General features: G+C 42.7%; 1 protein-coding gene across 2 annotated transcripts in view; it reads left to right on the forward strand.

Annotated features, from left to right (window-relative positions):
- The window catches only part of DRD3 (dopamine receptor D3), a 40,505-nt gene that overhangs the window by 14,202 nt on the left and 9,783 nt on the right, over window positions 1-16,520 (forward strand). For both annotated transcript variants that reach the window (XM_054577277.1, XM_054577278.1), the window contains exons 2-3: window positions 2,018-2,130; window positions 12,219-12,361. In XM_054577277.1, the coding sequence (XP_054433252.1) occupies window positions 2,018-2,130; window positions 12,219-12,361 (256 nt within the window). The remainder of the gene's footprint in view (window positions 1-2,017; window positions 2,131-12,218; window positions 12,362-16,520) is intronic.

Consider the following 16,520-nt stretch of genomic DNA (forward strand, 5'->3'; position numbering starts at 1 on the left):
ATCCAGCTCTCCCAACAGCATCTGTTGAAGAGGCTATTATTACTCCGTTTTATCCTTCTGCCCGCTTTGTCAAATATTCGTTGCCCATATAGACCTGGGCTTATTTCTGGGCTCTCTATTCTGTTCCACTGGTCTATGGGTCTGTTCTTGTGCCAGTACCAGATTGTTTTCAGTATAGTGGCTTTGTAGTAGAGTTTGATGTCCGGTATTGTGATCCCTCCTACTTTGTCTTCCTTTCTCAAAATTGTTGCAGCTATTCGGGGTCGTTTATGGTTCCATACACATTTTTGAAATGTCTGTTCTATTTCTGTGAAATACGTCATTGGTATTTTAATAGGAATTGCGTTGAATCTATAAATTGCTTTGGGTAGTATGGACATTTTGATGATATTAGTTCTTCCAATCCATGAACACGGTATATGCTTCCATTTATTTGTGTCTTCCTTAATTTCTTCCTTCAGCGTTGTGTAGTTTTCTGTGTACAGGTCTTTTATCTCTTTGGTTAAATTTATTCCTAGGTACTTTATTTTTCTTGTTGCTATATCGAATGGTATTTTTTTATGATTTCTTCTTCTTCTCTTTCATTGTTGGTGTACAAAAATGCCTTTGATTTCTGAATATTGACTTTGTATCCTGCTGTTTTGCCAAATTCACTTATTAGGTTGAGGAGTTTTTTGGTGGAGTCTACAGGGTTTTCTATGTACACTATCATGTCATCTGCAAACAATGATAGTTTTACTTCCTCCTTTCCTATTTCGATGCCTTTTATTTCTTTTTCTTCTCTGACCACTGTGGCTAGGACTTCCAATACTATATTGAATAGAAGTGGTGAAAGCGAACATCCTTGTCGTGTTTCCGATCTTAGTGGAAAAATTTTAGTTTTTGCCCGTTGAGTATAATGTTGGCTGTAGGTTTTTCATATATGTCCTTTATTACCTTGAGGAATGTCCCTTTATTCCCACTTTGCTGAGTGTTTTGATCATAAAAGGGTGCTGTACCTTATCGAATGCTTTTTCTGCATCTATCGAGATAACCATGTGGGTTTTGTGTTTCCTTTTGTTTATGTGATGAATTATGTTTATTGATTTGCGTATACTGAACCATCCCTGCATCCCTGGGATGAATCCCACTTGATCATGGTGGATAATCTTTTGAATGTATTGCTGGATATAGTATGCCAATATTTTGTTGAGGATTTTAGCATCTATGTTCATCAGCAAAATTGGCCTGTAGTTTTCTTTCTTTGTAGGGTCTTTATCTGGTTTTGGGATTAGGGTGATGCTGGCCTCATAAAAAGAGTCTGAGAGTGGCAAGGACTTATCTCACATAGATTTTTAGAGATGTTTTTCCAGGATGCTTCCAAGCTTTAACACCAGAAACCAGGTAGAATCTTGAAAGTAAGTTTTATGAAAAATGTGTTCTCTGCTTATTTTCCGGGTGCATGGTGAGCTCGCTACTAGGTGGAAGGCTTCAGAGAGGCAGTTTTGGCGCAGTGCACTCATCTGGCAGCCACGCAAGCTCACTTACTGTCAGCTTTGGACTTATGGCCATATCACTTCACCACAAGGAGCCTTCGTTGCCTCCATAGTTGAACTAAATCAGTGATTCTCAAATTTTGGTGTAATTGAGGGTAGAGAGGTTATTTATTTTAAAAAGAAGATTCATGGTCCGAGGTCCAGAAAGTCTAACTCAGGAGGTCTAGGGAAAGGTTCCAAAATCTTCATCTTTAATGAGTACCCCACTGTGGACCACAGTTTGAGAAACGCTGACCTAACTGATTTGGAAGATCCCTTCCAGCTCTCATGTTCTAACATCCTATGACTTTGTCCTTTTTTGTGTGACCAATCTTGGACAGCCTGTCACTCCCTTGATGTCTGCCTGCCCTTGGTAATGATGAGGTACCAACAAGGAAGACGTGTCAGCATCTATAGGGGGCAGTCTGGGGAAGGCATAGAGTTGTTTGGGTTGCAGTCCCTTTGCTGAGGGGAACACTAATATCTTTGTGTCTGATGCTCAGGTGACAGGTGGAGTCTGGAATTTCAGCCGCCTTTGCTGCGATGTTTTCGTCACACTGGATGTCATGATGTGTACAGCCAGCATCCTGAACCTGTGTGCCATCAGCATCGATAGGTAGGGCTGGGATTCCCCTTTCCTGGCTTAGGAGATGGGTGGCCTGGACCAGGTGGGGAAGCGGCCCTTGCTGAATTTGAGACACACACAAGCTTTGCATCTGCGAAGTAGAACTTAAGACCACTGGGACATTTTCTTTCTTCTTTTTCTCTTAAACTATGGTTTGTGGGTGAAAAGAAACCCCTGTGACAGCAAAGAAATGATTATTCTAGAGGCTTTCCTATCTTTCATTTCCCCCAGGTCACAGAAGGGGATTCTGTTTGGGGTTTTAGTGATTTCTAATTGGGAGAAGGCGGTTGGGGAACCAGGATGAAAGCTCAGCTGATCTGGGTCAGAAGAAAATTTTATATTACTCTTTTCTTTGTTTTTGGTAAAAGGAAGGCAGAAGGGAGTCGTTTGTGTGATTTCTGGACATTTATTACATAACTATGTTTTTTACAGAAGTAACAGAGCATCTAGTTTGCTATATCATCATCTCCACCACCTAAACTCTAGTCCTAGCTCCTTATCACCTGTGAAACTCCCTGCTGAGTCCATTACAGGGCCTTGAACAAAGAGTATTAAACTGAGTTCAGTGGTCCCTGACTGAGGGTGGCGAATGCTCATATCACAAATATGCACCTTCAGAAAGGACATGAGAGAGTGGCAGAAGATCAGCCTTGGAAGAGGGAGGAAAGAGCTGTGTGATGAGGGCTTCTGGAAGAGGCTCTGGGACAGCCCCCTTTCAGCCTCCTAGTTCCTGGCCCTGCTCTTTCCCCCCTTGAGAATGCACCAGTACGCTCCAACCACACATTCATGCAGGCGGCTGGTGGGTGAGGCCGTGCAGGTTGTGTCTTGCTCAGGGGTGTGGGGATCGAATTCAGCCAGTGCTTCCTTTGCCAAGGCTTGAGCCTGCCAGGAGAGGGTGCTTTTTCTAATTTGCACAAGAGTGCCATTTTGCTGGCAGCAGTCATGCCACACAGTTCTGCTTTCACCACTGAAGACACAACCACCAAGAATAAACCTTGAATCAGCTTCTTTCCCATATAAGAAAACTCCCAGAATGCATAGCACTCACCTACCTGAAACCTGAAGGGACAAGCGGCTTATGCCTTAGACCCCAATGGAAAAGGATGCTCCTTGCTTGGCCTCAATTTTGATATAAACAAATCCTCACCAAACCTCAAACTGAAGCCTTTCTTCTATTCTAAAAATGAAAATAGGCCTTGGAAAAAATGGTCTCCATTATCCTTCACAAGCAGTTTGTGGTACACAGCATTACATTCTGTTTGTGTGATGCCAAATAACTGGTCAATTCATTAAAAAAATGCAGTCATTCATGCAGACTTTTGGTCTTCACACAATGCTGACAAACCAGTCATACCAGTCTGACAAATCTGACCAAAGGGATTCAGCATTTTTTGGTCATGAAGCCCTGATCTGTATTAATGGGGGGGTTGGAAAGAAAAGGAAGTGATGAAAGGGTTTTTGAAAGCAAGTAATACTATTGTCATTAGGTTCTTAGGCATAGCTCTGGATGCCTAAGAATTGGACTAAAGGCGGCCTCTCTTTTTTACAAAGCGGAGTGGGTGAGCACAAGGCCCCACCTCTTTGGCTCCTTGCCTACCCAGTGGGCCAGCCCCTCCCACCACATTGCAGGCCGAACAAATTTGGGGAGAGGGCTGAGAAAGTGTCAGAGGAGGAGGACACGATGTGAGCGGTGAGAATTCAAGCCCTTCTCGAGAAGCCCGTGAATAATGCAACCAAATTCATCCACTGGGGAGCTCTTTAAGTGGCTCTCAAATGGCACCCATCACAGAGGCAAGGCTCTGCGCCTTCGCAGGAGCACAATAGGTGCCAGATGAGTCACAGGCACCTTGGAGTTTTAGTTTGCATCTAAATAAGCACTTTATATCTGCAAAGGGCTTTCTAATCATTTGCAAGAAGCTTTTTTCTTCAACAATTCCACGAGGGGAGTCCACAGAACTAAAGATTTATTGAGCCCCCTGTCTGATGAAATAAAAGATGGTGAAAAGCAGCCCTCACAGAGCTCTGGGGCTCATTAAACCCAGGAGGGAGTCAGACTCGGGCCCTCTCACCCAGCCCAGCCTCTCACATCCCCCACCGCCAGCTTCCTCAAGAGAATTCATCAGCAGTTCCCCCCACACACACCTCCCACTCTGGGACAAGGCTTTATTTTAGGTGGAGGTAGAATTCCGCGAGGATCTTGAGACCTTCAGGAGAATGACAAGCCCACAAACCCCAATCACAAAATTGGGAGTCAACAAGGGCACACAGTTTAACTCATTCATGCATAACCATTACCTGCTTGCACAAGGTCCTGCAGCCTCTTGCACAGGTCTGGGACTAGAATCTGAGTGCCCCAGTTCCCCTGCCCCTACTCTGTCTGTTCCAGTGACTGGACCTTTCATTGGTGGAGGTGGGGCAGGGACATCCTGGGGAGGGCCTCTGGCCATGCCAGCAGCCCAGCTCTGCAGGTGCTTTCCCTGGAGGAAACAAGGCCCAGTTCCTATGCCTTTAATGACCTGGCAACTTCTGTGCTCGTCCTAACTTGCCTGATGATAAAAGCAACAACAATAAAAACAGGTACCATTTATTTGGTGCATACTATATGCCAGGCACTAAGGGCTTTTCCTTATTGCTAACCCTCGCAACACCCCAGCCAGGTGGGTGTATTATCCCTATTTCCCAAATAAAGACTCTGAGGCCAGACTGTGTAGGTAAGCTTGCGCAGATCACACAGCCGGCAGGTGCAGGACGAGGGGTTCAGTCAGCCTCTTTCCCTGCTGCGGGCCGCCTTGAGTGAGACGCTTAGCCACATTGTTTGCCTGCAAACACTGGCTCTCGTGCGTAATGACAATCCCACCTTGGTCAAGTCAGTTAGCCTCTCTGGGCCTGCTTTTGTTTTGTTTTGTTTTGTTTTAATCTGTTTAGCATAATAGCAAAAGTGTTGTTATGAGGATTAAATGAGTTAATATCCATAAAGCACTTCATACAGTTGCCTGGCACAAAGAAAGTGCTATTATATACCTGCTTGATAAATAAATGTCCTCTAGTAATCAGGAATAAGGGCAGACATCCATAAATTCACTGATATGGACAATCACAGATCCCTTAGGCTAGTATAATAATAATGACCATAATACTATTTTTTAAATATCTAATACGTACCAGGCACTGTGCTAAACAAACAAAAACCTTCACCGAGACACTTGCATTCATTATTCATTAAAGCCCTATAGAGCTGAATCATTATCCCCATTGTACAGATGAGGACAATGAGTCTCAGAGAAGACAAATCTCTGGTCCACGGCCACACAGTTAATGGAAGAACTGGAACGTAGACTTCAGCCAATCTTTCCAGCACCCACGGACTTAAACCACCTTGCACATCGTCCTTGTTCAGGCGACACTAGAAAGAGTCCAGAGTGCTAGGAACCCCACCACAAGGGGACAGGGCCTGGCGAAGGAGCCACATAGGCTACTCTGCTCGCTGTGCCCGCTGTGCCCGCGATAGGGCCAGGCCTTTGAACCCCGCGGTGAGCGCAGCGGACCACATGTCCAGAGCAGGCTCTGGTGGGGGCGGCTCTGGTGGAGGCCACCCTGGGCTCTCCTAGTGCTCGCATCCAAGCCCAGTCGTGCCCTTGCCTGCAGTTGATCATCTGCGATCGATTTGGGAGATCAGAGGCTGCGCAGCCTGCTTGGGTGGGAATTCAGGGCCCCTGCAGTGCTCTAGGAACCAGGGGGCTGAGCTTTGCCTCGCTGCTCCCCACTGGGCCTGGAGAGCCCCCAGGTGAGCAATGAACTCCTCACCCCGGCGGAGCTGGAGTAGTTCTTGCTGCATTATGGTGCCCTCCGATGGCTAATTCCGGAACAGCCTCTGTGTCTCAGTCCCTGCAGAAAAAAGCCCTGGAGGCAAGTTTGAGGGTCTCATTTATTCTGAATGCTTAATCGTATTTAAAAAATAATTAGAAAAAAAAGTAATGTAACAATGGTAAATGTAGTCTCATCTCTCACTTCTTACCCAAGTTAACAAGTAGTTTTGACACAGAAATTTTTCCTAATGCAGACTTTCTCAAACTTGTCTAATCATAAGATTCACTTGCTTGTTAAAAGTACGTATTTCTGGGTTTCACTCCAGAAAACGTAACCATAATATTCAGGGCTGTGGCCTGAGAATATGTATTTTAACACAACCTCCCCAGCAAGTAATAGAATCCAGTTAATTGGGGAAACTCAGCTCTGGACACCACAGCGTTGTTAGGGTACAAGCCACCCTTCAAGCCACCTTTCCTGAGGAAGCTCATGTCTCCACAAGGCCTCAGAGACTTGTCAGTGCCCTTGAGAGGGAGAGGGGCACCCAGGACAGATACTGCCTCAGAGATGGGAGACCTGGCTCTGCCATGACCGGTTGTGGGACCTCAGGTTCATCATGTAACCTGTCTGTGTCTCTGATTCCAGCTTTATAAAATGAAGCCAGTGTTCCCTACACTTGCTGGCTTATTAAATTAACAGGAGCCTGCACGGAGTTGCTGAACATTAAAGCATATTTAGGAAAATATGCAACTCTCAGCAGCGTGCTTGGAGCCAGCTGGTGATGGCTAGTGGAAGCTAATTGGCAAAATTTTAAGAATTGTTTGGTCCAGCTATTAAACCTTTGGTGTATCTTGAAGTGGGCCTTGGTGGGAGTGTTTGTACCCTGGAAATTGACAAACAGTACAAACTAGGGCTTTCTTTACCCAGAGCCCCAGTTGTTAGCCATTTAACAGCACACCACTGACTGTATAGGACGGTCAGGCTTTTACATCAAAGGATATTATGTAAATGAAAGGCCTGGGCCCAACTGCAAGTGTGGGCATAAGGAAGTGGGTCCTATCTTTCCTTCCCAAACGTGATAGCTGTTTGGCTATGGCAGCTGCAGGACTCAAGGCACAGTCTCTCCTCCAAGGTGCCTCAGTGGTCAGTGCTAAGAGCCAGACCCAGGTGACATACTTGACTTGAAGCCACATTGAAGCTCAATGCCCTATCAGAGTCTATAGTCCTGAGCAGAATAAAAGGTCTGGAAGGGCCTCTTCTTCTTGTCAAGATGGAGACATAGGCAGACATGCTTTGCCTCATTGCACAACTACTGAGAGAACCACAACTGCATCTCAAAACAAATAACAACCATAATTGTCAGAAAATTGAGTTGTATGGAAGTCTGACAACCAAGAATTTAAAGAAGCCACATTCACCCCGACACGTAGGAAGCGTGGAGACGTGGAGACCCAGAGAGTCACATGGAGGTACAGAGAGGTGGTGGTCCCACAGTCACATGTGGTAGATAAAAATCAGGAGGGATACCTTGGGAGCAAGCAATCCCAGCCCCAGACCAGACCACCCAGGCCAGGGTTCCAGCACCAGGATGATAAGTCCCCATAACTTCTGGCTGAAGAAACGAATGGGGGTTGGGGTGGCAAAAGAAACTGCAAAATTCTCAAGAGACTTCTCTTAAAGGGCCTACAACAGATTTAGGACTCACGCAGATGTACCTACTCTGGGATTCAGCACCAGGGCAACAGCTGGAAGGGTACCAGTCACATATGTGAAGTGACTGGAAACAGGGTGAGTGCCAGGCAAACCTCCAGAAGCCAAGCAGCATCACAGTCTCCTCTCTGAGCCCTCCTCCTACACAGAATCACAAAACAGTAAAGAGGGTTGCCCCGCCCTGGCTATTACCTAAACTTCCACCTCACACAATTTACAGGTGCCTTTTCTAAGGCAAGGAGTCAAAGCAGCTCTACCAAATACACAGAAACAAATACAGGGAGGCTGCCGAATTGAGGAGACAAAAGAAATGTGGCTCAAATGAAAGAACAGAACAAAACCCCAGAAAAAGAATTAAACAAAATGCAGATAGCCAACCTATGAGATGCAGAGTTCAAAATACTGGTGATTGGAATGCTCAGAGAACTCACTAAGTATAGCAAAAACATAAGGGAAAAAATGAAGGTAGCACCAAGTGAAATTAAGAAAAATCTACAGAGAACCAACAGTGGAGAGGATGAAGCAGAGAATCCAATCAACAATCTGGAATAAAAGGAAGGAAAAAGCATTCAATCAGAACAGCAGGAAGAACAAATAATTTAAAAAACAAGAATAGGCTTCGGAACCTCTGGGACAACTTTAAACTTACCAACGTTAGAAACATAGGGGTGCCAGAAGGAGAAGAGGTAGAGCAAAAAGTTGAAAACTTATTTGAAAAACTAATGAAAGAATAATTCACTAATTTAGCAAAGGAAATAGACATACAAGTCCAGGAAGCACAGAGTTCCAAACAAGTTGGATCCAAAGAGGACCACACCGAGACACATTATAATTAAAATGCCAAAGGTAGAAGATAAAGAGATAATCTTAAAAGCAGCAAGAGAAAAGCAAAGAGTTACCTAAAAAGGGGTTCCCATTAGACTATCAGCTGATTTTTCAAAAGAAACTTTGCAGAAAAGAAGAGACTGGCAACAAATATTCCAAGTGACGAAAAGCAAGGACCTACAAGTAATCTGGATAGATTATTCTATCCAGCAAAGATATCATTTAGAATGTAAGGTCAGAGAAAGTGCTTCCCAGAAAAGGTAAAACTAAGGGAATTCATCATCACCAAGCCATTATTCCATGAAATGTTAAAGGGGCTTATTTAAGAAAAAGAAGATCAAAACTATGAAATTAAAATGGCAACAAATTCACAACTATCAACAACTGAATCTAAAGAAACAAACTAAGCAAACAACCAGAGCAAGAACAGAATTACAGAAATGGAGATCATTTGGAGGGTTATCAGCTGGGAAGAGAAAGGGGGAGAATGGGAGAAAGGGTGCATGGATTAAGAATAATTGGTAGGTACAAAATAGACAGGAGAATATCAAGAATAGTATAGTAAATGGACAAGCCAAAGAATTTATATGCATGACCCAGGGACATGAACTAAGGGAGGGGATTGCTGGAGGGAAGGGGTACCAGGTGGAGGCAGGGAAAAGGGGGGAAAATGGTACAACTGCAGTAGCATAATCAATAAAATATATTTTAATAGATAGATAGATAGATAGATAAATAAATAAATAAATAAATAAATAAATGGTCTGGAAGAATGCCTGGTGCTACTTGTTCTGTTCCTTCATCACCAAGTCAGGAATTCAAGAGATTTGCAATGTATGTACCTCAGAAGAAGGAAACTGGGTTTTCATGGGCCTCCCTTAGGGTTAGTGGTGGGATCTTAATTTGACCTTATTAATTAAGGGCCTCTATTACTTTCTCTTGAGAAAGAGGCCACCTCTGTCTTACATCATGGTGCCACAGTCAAGTCCTGCAGAGTCTGCCTCCACCTCAGCTCTCAGAGCTGACTCTCAAGCCACTTTTGGGGGAATACAAATGTTAACACATGAACTCTAAGGCTAGAGGCATAAGTGGCAGATGATTCACGCAGGGCTGGCACCTACAGGCGGGGCACCAGGGAGTACTGCCCCAGACCCTCCTCCCCTTCCTCAGTCCCAAGCCTTGAGGTGCACAGAGCTGTTAAGGAGGCTCCTATTTAACCCTTCTGTGCATCTCCTGTCTGAATCTGGTCACCAGGTTCCCTAGACTCTGAGAAAACAGAGAAAAAATGATCATACATAGACCCAGTGCTATACATTAGATCCCTTGGGCCCAGCTAAGATTAGAATTGTTCTCTTATAGGGAAGGAGGCCTTCAGGATCCAGGAGGCAATCAGTAAATAGCTTCTTACTACTTGCTTTGTGCAAGGACCTATGGGGAATACCAAGGCTATAACATGATTTGAGCCATCAAGTAACTTAAATCATGGGGACTATCTCCAGACATGAGGCAAGTTCAATGAGGCAAGACAACTGCAGGCAAAAGAGTAACGTGATTGATTGACACAAGAAGTTTATGTGTTCATAGTTAGAGGTCTCTATAAGATGAAGAGGACTCAGAAAGTTGTTAAGAGCTGACCTGGGATTAAGGGAGGGCAAGAAGGAGCTACCCAGGGAAGGAGAAGGGACAACATATTGAACAAAGACAGCAGTCTCCTCTGCTGCTGTGGGACAAATTATCACAAACGTAATGGCTTAAATTATAGCTATATTTTAATCTCACAATTTCTGTAGGTCAGAAGTCTGTGTGTTGTACAAGTAGGTTTTCTGCTTTTGGTCTCCTAAGGCGGAAACCAAGGTGTAAGCTGGGTGTGTTCTCATCTGGAGCTTGTGCTCCCCTTCCAGATTCATTCAGTTTGTCAGTAGAATTCTGCTTCCTTGCAGTCATAGCTCTGAGGTCCCCACTTTCTTGGTGGTTGTCAATCAAGAGCTGTTCTCAGCTCCTGTAGGCATTTTGCCCTCCCCTGACAAATGCCTTTTTCCAAAACATGGCGGTTTGCTGATTCACAGCCAGCAGAGTAAATTCTCAGGTTTTTTGAATCTCTCTGAATTAAGGAAGGGTCCAGTCTTTTTTAAGGAATTACGTATCTGGTCAGGTCCACTGAGGATAATCTCCCTTTTGATTACTTCTTAGTCTCTTGTTTACTAATCTAATCACAGGAACAACATTATACCAGATTCATATGTTCGGTCTACATTCAATGGGAGGGGATCCTACAGGGACATCATAATGGGTGAATTCACAGGATCTGTTGTTCTTCTGTCTAAAATGTCCTCCTCCTATCTTTTCTCATGGCTGGGCTCCTCTTACCCTTCTCATTTCCCTGCCCAGCCTGTGTTGGTTTACTCCTCCTGGCAGCCTCCATTATCCTCAAACATGTCACACAGCTTATTTCATTCATGATATTCTTCATTTTATGTTAACATTTTTTTGGTCCATTCACTTCACTGCAGTTCCATAAGGGCAGGGACAATGTCCCATTTGCACATCTCTATATTTCCAGAATAAGGCCTGGCATATAGTAGGGACTCAATAAACATTGAATGAAAAGTTAAGTGAATGAGTGAGAAAATTATAGGGAAAGGCCAAGGGAGAATCAAAAGGCCCGAGTAATGGGTGTAGAAGAATGGCAGGAGGTATAACTAGATTAAAGAATGTGGGGAGAGAGGCAAATATATTTCAGATAGCTTGAGTTTGAGATGACTATGAAGCAAATGTTCAGGTAGTAAGTCCAACAAGCAGCTGAAACTGTGTGTGAGGAATTGCCTTAGAAAATACAACAATGCCCAACAAGAATAAGGAACTATGCTTTGACCATGTGAAAGCATGCACTGTTGACTGAAGATTTGTGTCCTCCCCAAATTCATGCTTTGAAATCCATACTTTGATAATATTAAGAGGTGAGATCTTTGAGTGGTGATTAGGTTATGAAGGTACAGACGTCATGAATGATGTTAGTGCTCTAATAAAAGAGACCTCATTGAGCTCCCGTGCCCCTTCCATCATGTGAGAACACAGATAGAAAACAACCATCCATGAACCAGGAAGTGGGTCTTCCTTCACCAGACACTGAATCGGCTAGTGCCTTAATCTTGGACTTCCCAACCTTCTGAACTATAAAAAATAAATGTTCGTTGTTTAAGCACCCTAAACTATGGTATTTGTGATTTGGCAGCCTGAGCAGACTAAGTCAGCATGAAAACTGAATTTTACTTTGTTGAATATTATTTATCTCTATTTTCAATATCTCTGCTATTTGGAATAGTTGTCACTGTGAGAGTTAGAATTTATATTAGAATACAAGCAAGTGTAAGCACCTACTTGGAGACAGTTTTATCATTATCTAAAGAACTATGGGAGAAAGTAAAGGCACACCCAGAGTCTTCAGGGTTCAGGGTGGAGAATACTGTGCTTCAGGACTGGTCAAGAAGCTCTCCAGCAACCCAGTGCTTCTATGCTAACTTTTTAATTCTCTCTCCCTTTCTCTGACCACCCCTCCCAATGAGTTCTTCATCTGTCTTAGCTCCACCTTTCTACTAGTTTCACCTTTTCTCTTTCTCCATCAAAATTATTTTTCCCCTGCCACATTTATCAACCTGATTATTTCTCCAGAACATCCTTCAACTTGTCTCACCTGTCCTTTCTCACCATGTGTATTCTCTTCCCTCTTCCTTTTACAGGTACACTGCAGTGGTCATGCCAGTTCACTACCAACATGGCACAGGACAGAGCTCCTGCCGGCGTGTGGCTCTCATGATTACAGCTGTCTGGGTACTGGCCTTTGCCGTGTCTTGCCCCCTCCTCTTTGGCTTTAACACCACAGGTAACAATGATGGCCCCACTTCCAAAACCCATGTGACTCATAGCACACATGAGTGGCTACAAGTGGTGCTCAGCCCTGAAATTTCTGCTCCCTGGTCAATGCATTTTGTAATCAGATGAAGATGCTATAGACTGCAAAGCTTTGACCTTTGTTGATTATAATAAAACATAAAGCAAACTTCATCAATTATTGGCACAGGGATAAGGTTCTGCCCAAATTAATGAAAAATCTGGCTTATTCTTATTTTGAAAGAAATGTCATTGTATTCATTTGAAGAAATGTACCAGTTAAAAAAATTAAATCATACTAATAATTCAGGTGAGGTGTGCTAATGAAAAGATGACAATTCCTAATTGACTTACAATGCAAAAAAGCATATCATAAAAGCTCTCAAGTAGGCTATGCATTTTGAACTTTTGCTTGATAAGAATCACTTCTAGTATTTGAGAACTAGTATAGATTCCTAAATTATTGATGGGTGTATTTCTTATATTTTAATATACAAAAATTTTGGCTATGCTGGTTGGCACATGGTACATCTTCTATTTGATGGACGATGGATGGATGGATAGATGGATAATATATATATCAAGATGTTTGGGATTTTAGACATAAAACACCAATCCAAATTTACACCTCTATGGATCAATGCCCTCTGTGTATGTTACATGTCCATCTTTTAGCCTCAGAAATTTCGTGTATTGAGTGAAAACTATTATCACATAAAGAAAAGTTACAGATATTGGCGATAAATACTGAGTCTTTGCTAAGAGAGAACCGATCAACTCTTGTTCTAGTGTTAATTTGGATTCTTATTTTGTCCACTTGAATTGGTTCATTCACTTCCTACCATGTTCCAGGTTCTTGAATTTCTAGTATATATGTACAAGTTACATACCTAGCTGTGTGTTTTTGTGTATACAGATATTATATGTAGCACATTATATCTAAATACAGGCAAATTCTAACTTATAAATAGTCTTCAAAGAGCCATTTGCTGGGCAACAATTGAGAAGTCAAAACACATTTTTGAAGACAGACAGAGGCTCTGGAGTCAGAACAACCTAGATTCAAGCTCCAGTTGTACTATTTACCAGCCGTGTCTCCCTGAACAAGTTACTTAACTTTTCTGAGTTAAGTTTCCTTCTTGATCCATTTGGGATAAAAAACAGTGGAGCATAAACTTGAGCAAATTCAAATATGTAGATTTTGTCTATATATTCAGTTAAGAAGTCTTCATATTTGTTTTTATATATGACTTCCTACAAATAAGCCCTGCAACTTTATCTCTAAAATTACATGTTGTGTTTTGAACTCTTTATGACATATTACTGTATGTATCATTCATCTTAACTTATTAGTGCTCAGGGCTGTAATCAAATCATGTATATCTTTATATGTGATTCAGGGGATTTTTCAAAGCAAATTTCAACTCTGTAATTTTTACTTTACTCATTCATTGACTTTAGAATCTAACCCTTTATATGATGTAATTCCACCCTACCTCCTTCATAGACTTTACAATTAAGTGAAGATTAAATTGGCATAACATACACAGTCATGTTGGTACATACCACCTGTTCAAGGTCAGGCTTGTTTATCTGCCACATTAAAGATTAAGTAACCAAGTTATCCAACAAATACTTGCCTAGTGTTCCTAAAATATGATGTTATTATCATCTCTTGCATTACTCTTTACCATGAGTTACTCTGTTATTTTCACTGAATGACATTCATATACATAGGTATGTATGTACACACACATCCCCCAAAGTAATGTTCCCTAACATGAGTAAAGAGACTGGCACTAAAATACCAGTTCTGATGAGTGTTAAGAATGCTTTTTGGGTAAATCTGATAACTAAGCCATCTTCTCTGTCCTTGTTTCTATACAAAAATGTGTTCTAAGTTGGTACTTGTAGTATGGGGCATTCGCTACCACAGCTAGACTGAGGCATTGCTTAACCCCTGGCCAGCAGCAAGCCCCACCAACATTTGCAGGACCGGTGGTTCCTCTTTCTTTTACTTGGAGGCTGGCGAGGGGCCTTACTCACTCTCACACACAGAGACACACACACACACCTGGTAAGAGTTAAAACAGTCTCAAAATCTGACATTAGAGTTCTCAGTTAATGTCAACACCTAAAATGAAGGAGAATGATGAGCTAATTGCAGTGTTGTTGCCACCAGTGAGATCATTATTGTTCCAGAAACAAGACTCAGAAAAATCTTTCCAAAAGGATTTCCAAATATAGAATTGAGAAGGTGAAGAAGGCCTATGACTTACCGTGTACACTCTTGCTTCTCTCACAATCTCCCTCTCTCTTACTTTGAAGTTTACTAATAAGACTATCTAAGCCCTCCACTTATTCACATATTGTGTCAAAGTGTCAGGTGCATCAGAAAAGCCCAGTAGACATGAGCTAATGTTGTTGTTGCATGTTAGGAAAGGTTTCTATGCCTCAAAATTTAACTATGCACTGCTCCAAGGACAATCTAAACAGTGTAGATCTGCTGGTGGTCATAAAGGAGACCAATTGTCTCACCCGAGAAGTCAGTTCAGGGATTATTGAGCAGAACTCAAGGCAGGGAGACCAGCATCCTTCCTTCGCTGGCTCAGTCTGACCGTCACGGGACAGCGCCATTACCTTGATAGATGCGGAGTCCTCCAGCACCTCTGCCTTCTGTAAGGAAATTCCCAAGTTCATTCAAAAGCCCAATAGAAATGACTTCTCTCAGACATTTTTTCTATCCTTTCTGTGAAAAGCAGAGGAGAAAAGGGCAGGATTCTGCCAATAACACCTAATATTGGAAATGAAGAAACTTTAACTTAGACGTGCAACACAAAAGAACACTCTGACAGAGTTCTTTTTTATGAAATGAGCTGCCACATATGACTGTGAATTGTCAGAGAACAGAAGGTAGCACAAAGTTGAACTTCAGTTTCTTTCAACTTGGAGTTACTCTTATTGTCTAAGGAAAGGTCAGCATGTATTTCTGGATGCACACCTAAGGCAACATCTTGGGTCACAGAGAGTTTCAAGGCTGTGAGCCCTGGCTGACCAGTGTTGCTCTGGCTCCCAGCAGAGGCCCATAGTTCTAGCCAAATACCACAACACTGACAGCCCCTAACAGCAGTGGAAGACCATGGAGTGTTGGCGCCAGAGGAAACTCTAAAGATCCCTGAATGAGCAACTCACTCTTTTCATTTCACAGATAAGAAAAATAACTAGTATTTAAATTTTTGCCAAATCAGATAGCTATTGTGTTATACAAAAAAATCTAGAGTGAATAAGCTATAGCTAGTGACAAGGATGTAAGAAATCTTCAAGGGAGGAAAAACTAGAGCTAAGAAAATGCTATCAGCTGACTTAATTTTCCTCTGAAACTAAGAAATAGAGCAGTGCTACTTATTTGGTTTTAGCAATAGAACACCTCACCTGGCTTTCAGAACACTGGAGCTGGGGGGCAAGGTTGGGGGAGGGATTGGTTTAGGTACAAAGTTAAAAGAATAGTAGGATCATCCTAAAATCAGATTCATCAGGATCTCCTGTCCTTGCAAACAATTTGAGGAAACTTTCAATGGGCTTGAAGTTCATTATCTCTCAGGTCAACCGGATTCTGGCCTTGCTGTTCACATCACTGTGGGGTTCAGGTTGCCAGGCCAGGCCACAAAAGCCTCTTAGACTCCTTAGCAGAGCTATTGAGTGTATTTATCACCCCACACAATGCCTTGGACATAGTAGTGCTCCACAAAATTGTGCTGAATGAGTAAGTAGATGAGTCCTCATCATTATCATTTCCTCCTTACATGTGGAGATTAGTTGGGATAAACATCTCAGCCTCTGAGAGTGAGTCTCTGGCCCTCTCCATTATCCTTCAGTCGTGTTTATGTGTCCTCCAGTGACTGTTTATGTGTTTATGTAGAATGCTCATTTGTCCACTTTGCTCGTTTATTCATCATTCGCCTATTCATTCCATAACCATTGCACAATACTGTTTCAATGAAATACTTAAGACAAGGTCCCTCATCTCCTGGGGGAGCCACAGCTCCTGTGGGGGTCTCACTGCCCTTGCCTCCTCGGGACTTAGCAGAGAGAAGCTCTCAGAATTGCTGGTGTGTAAGGATTCACTCTGCCCTGCAAATAGGACATATGCC

Source organism: Pteronotus mesoamericanus, unplaced genomic scaffold, assembly GCF_021234165.1.
Source record: "Pteronotus mesoamericanus isolate MK-2021 breed Mesoamerican mustached bat unplaced genomic scaffold, CSHL_Meso_final contig_42, whole genome shotgun sequence".
Taxonomy (NCBI): domain Eukaryota; kingdom Metazoa; phylum Chordata; class Mammalia; order Chiroptera; family Mormoopidae; genus Pteronotus; species Pteronotus mesoamericanus.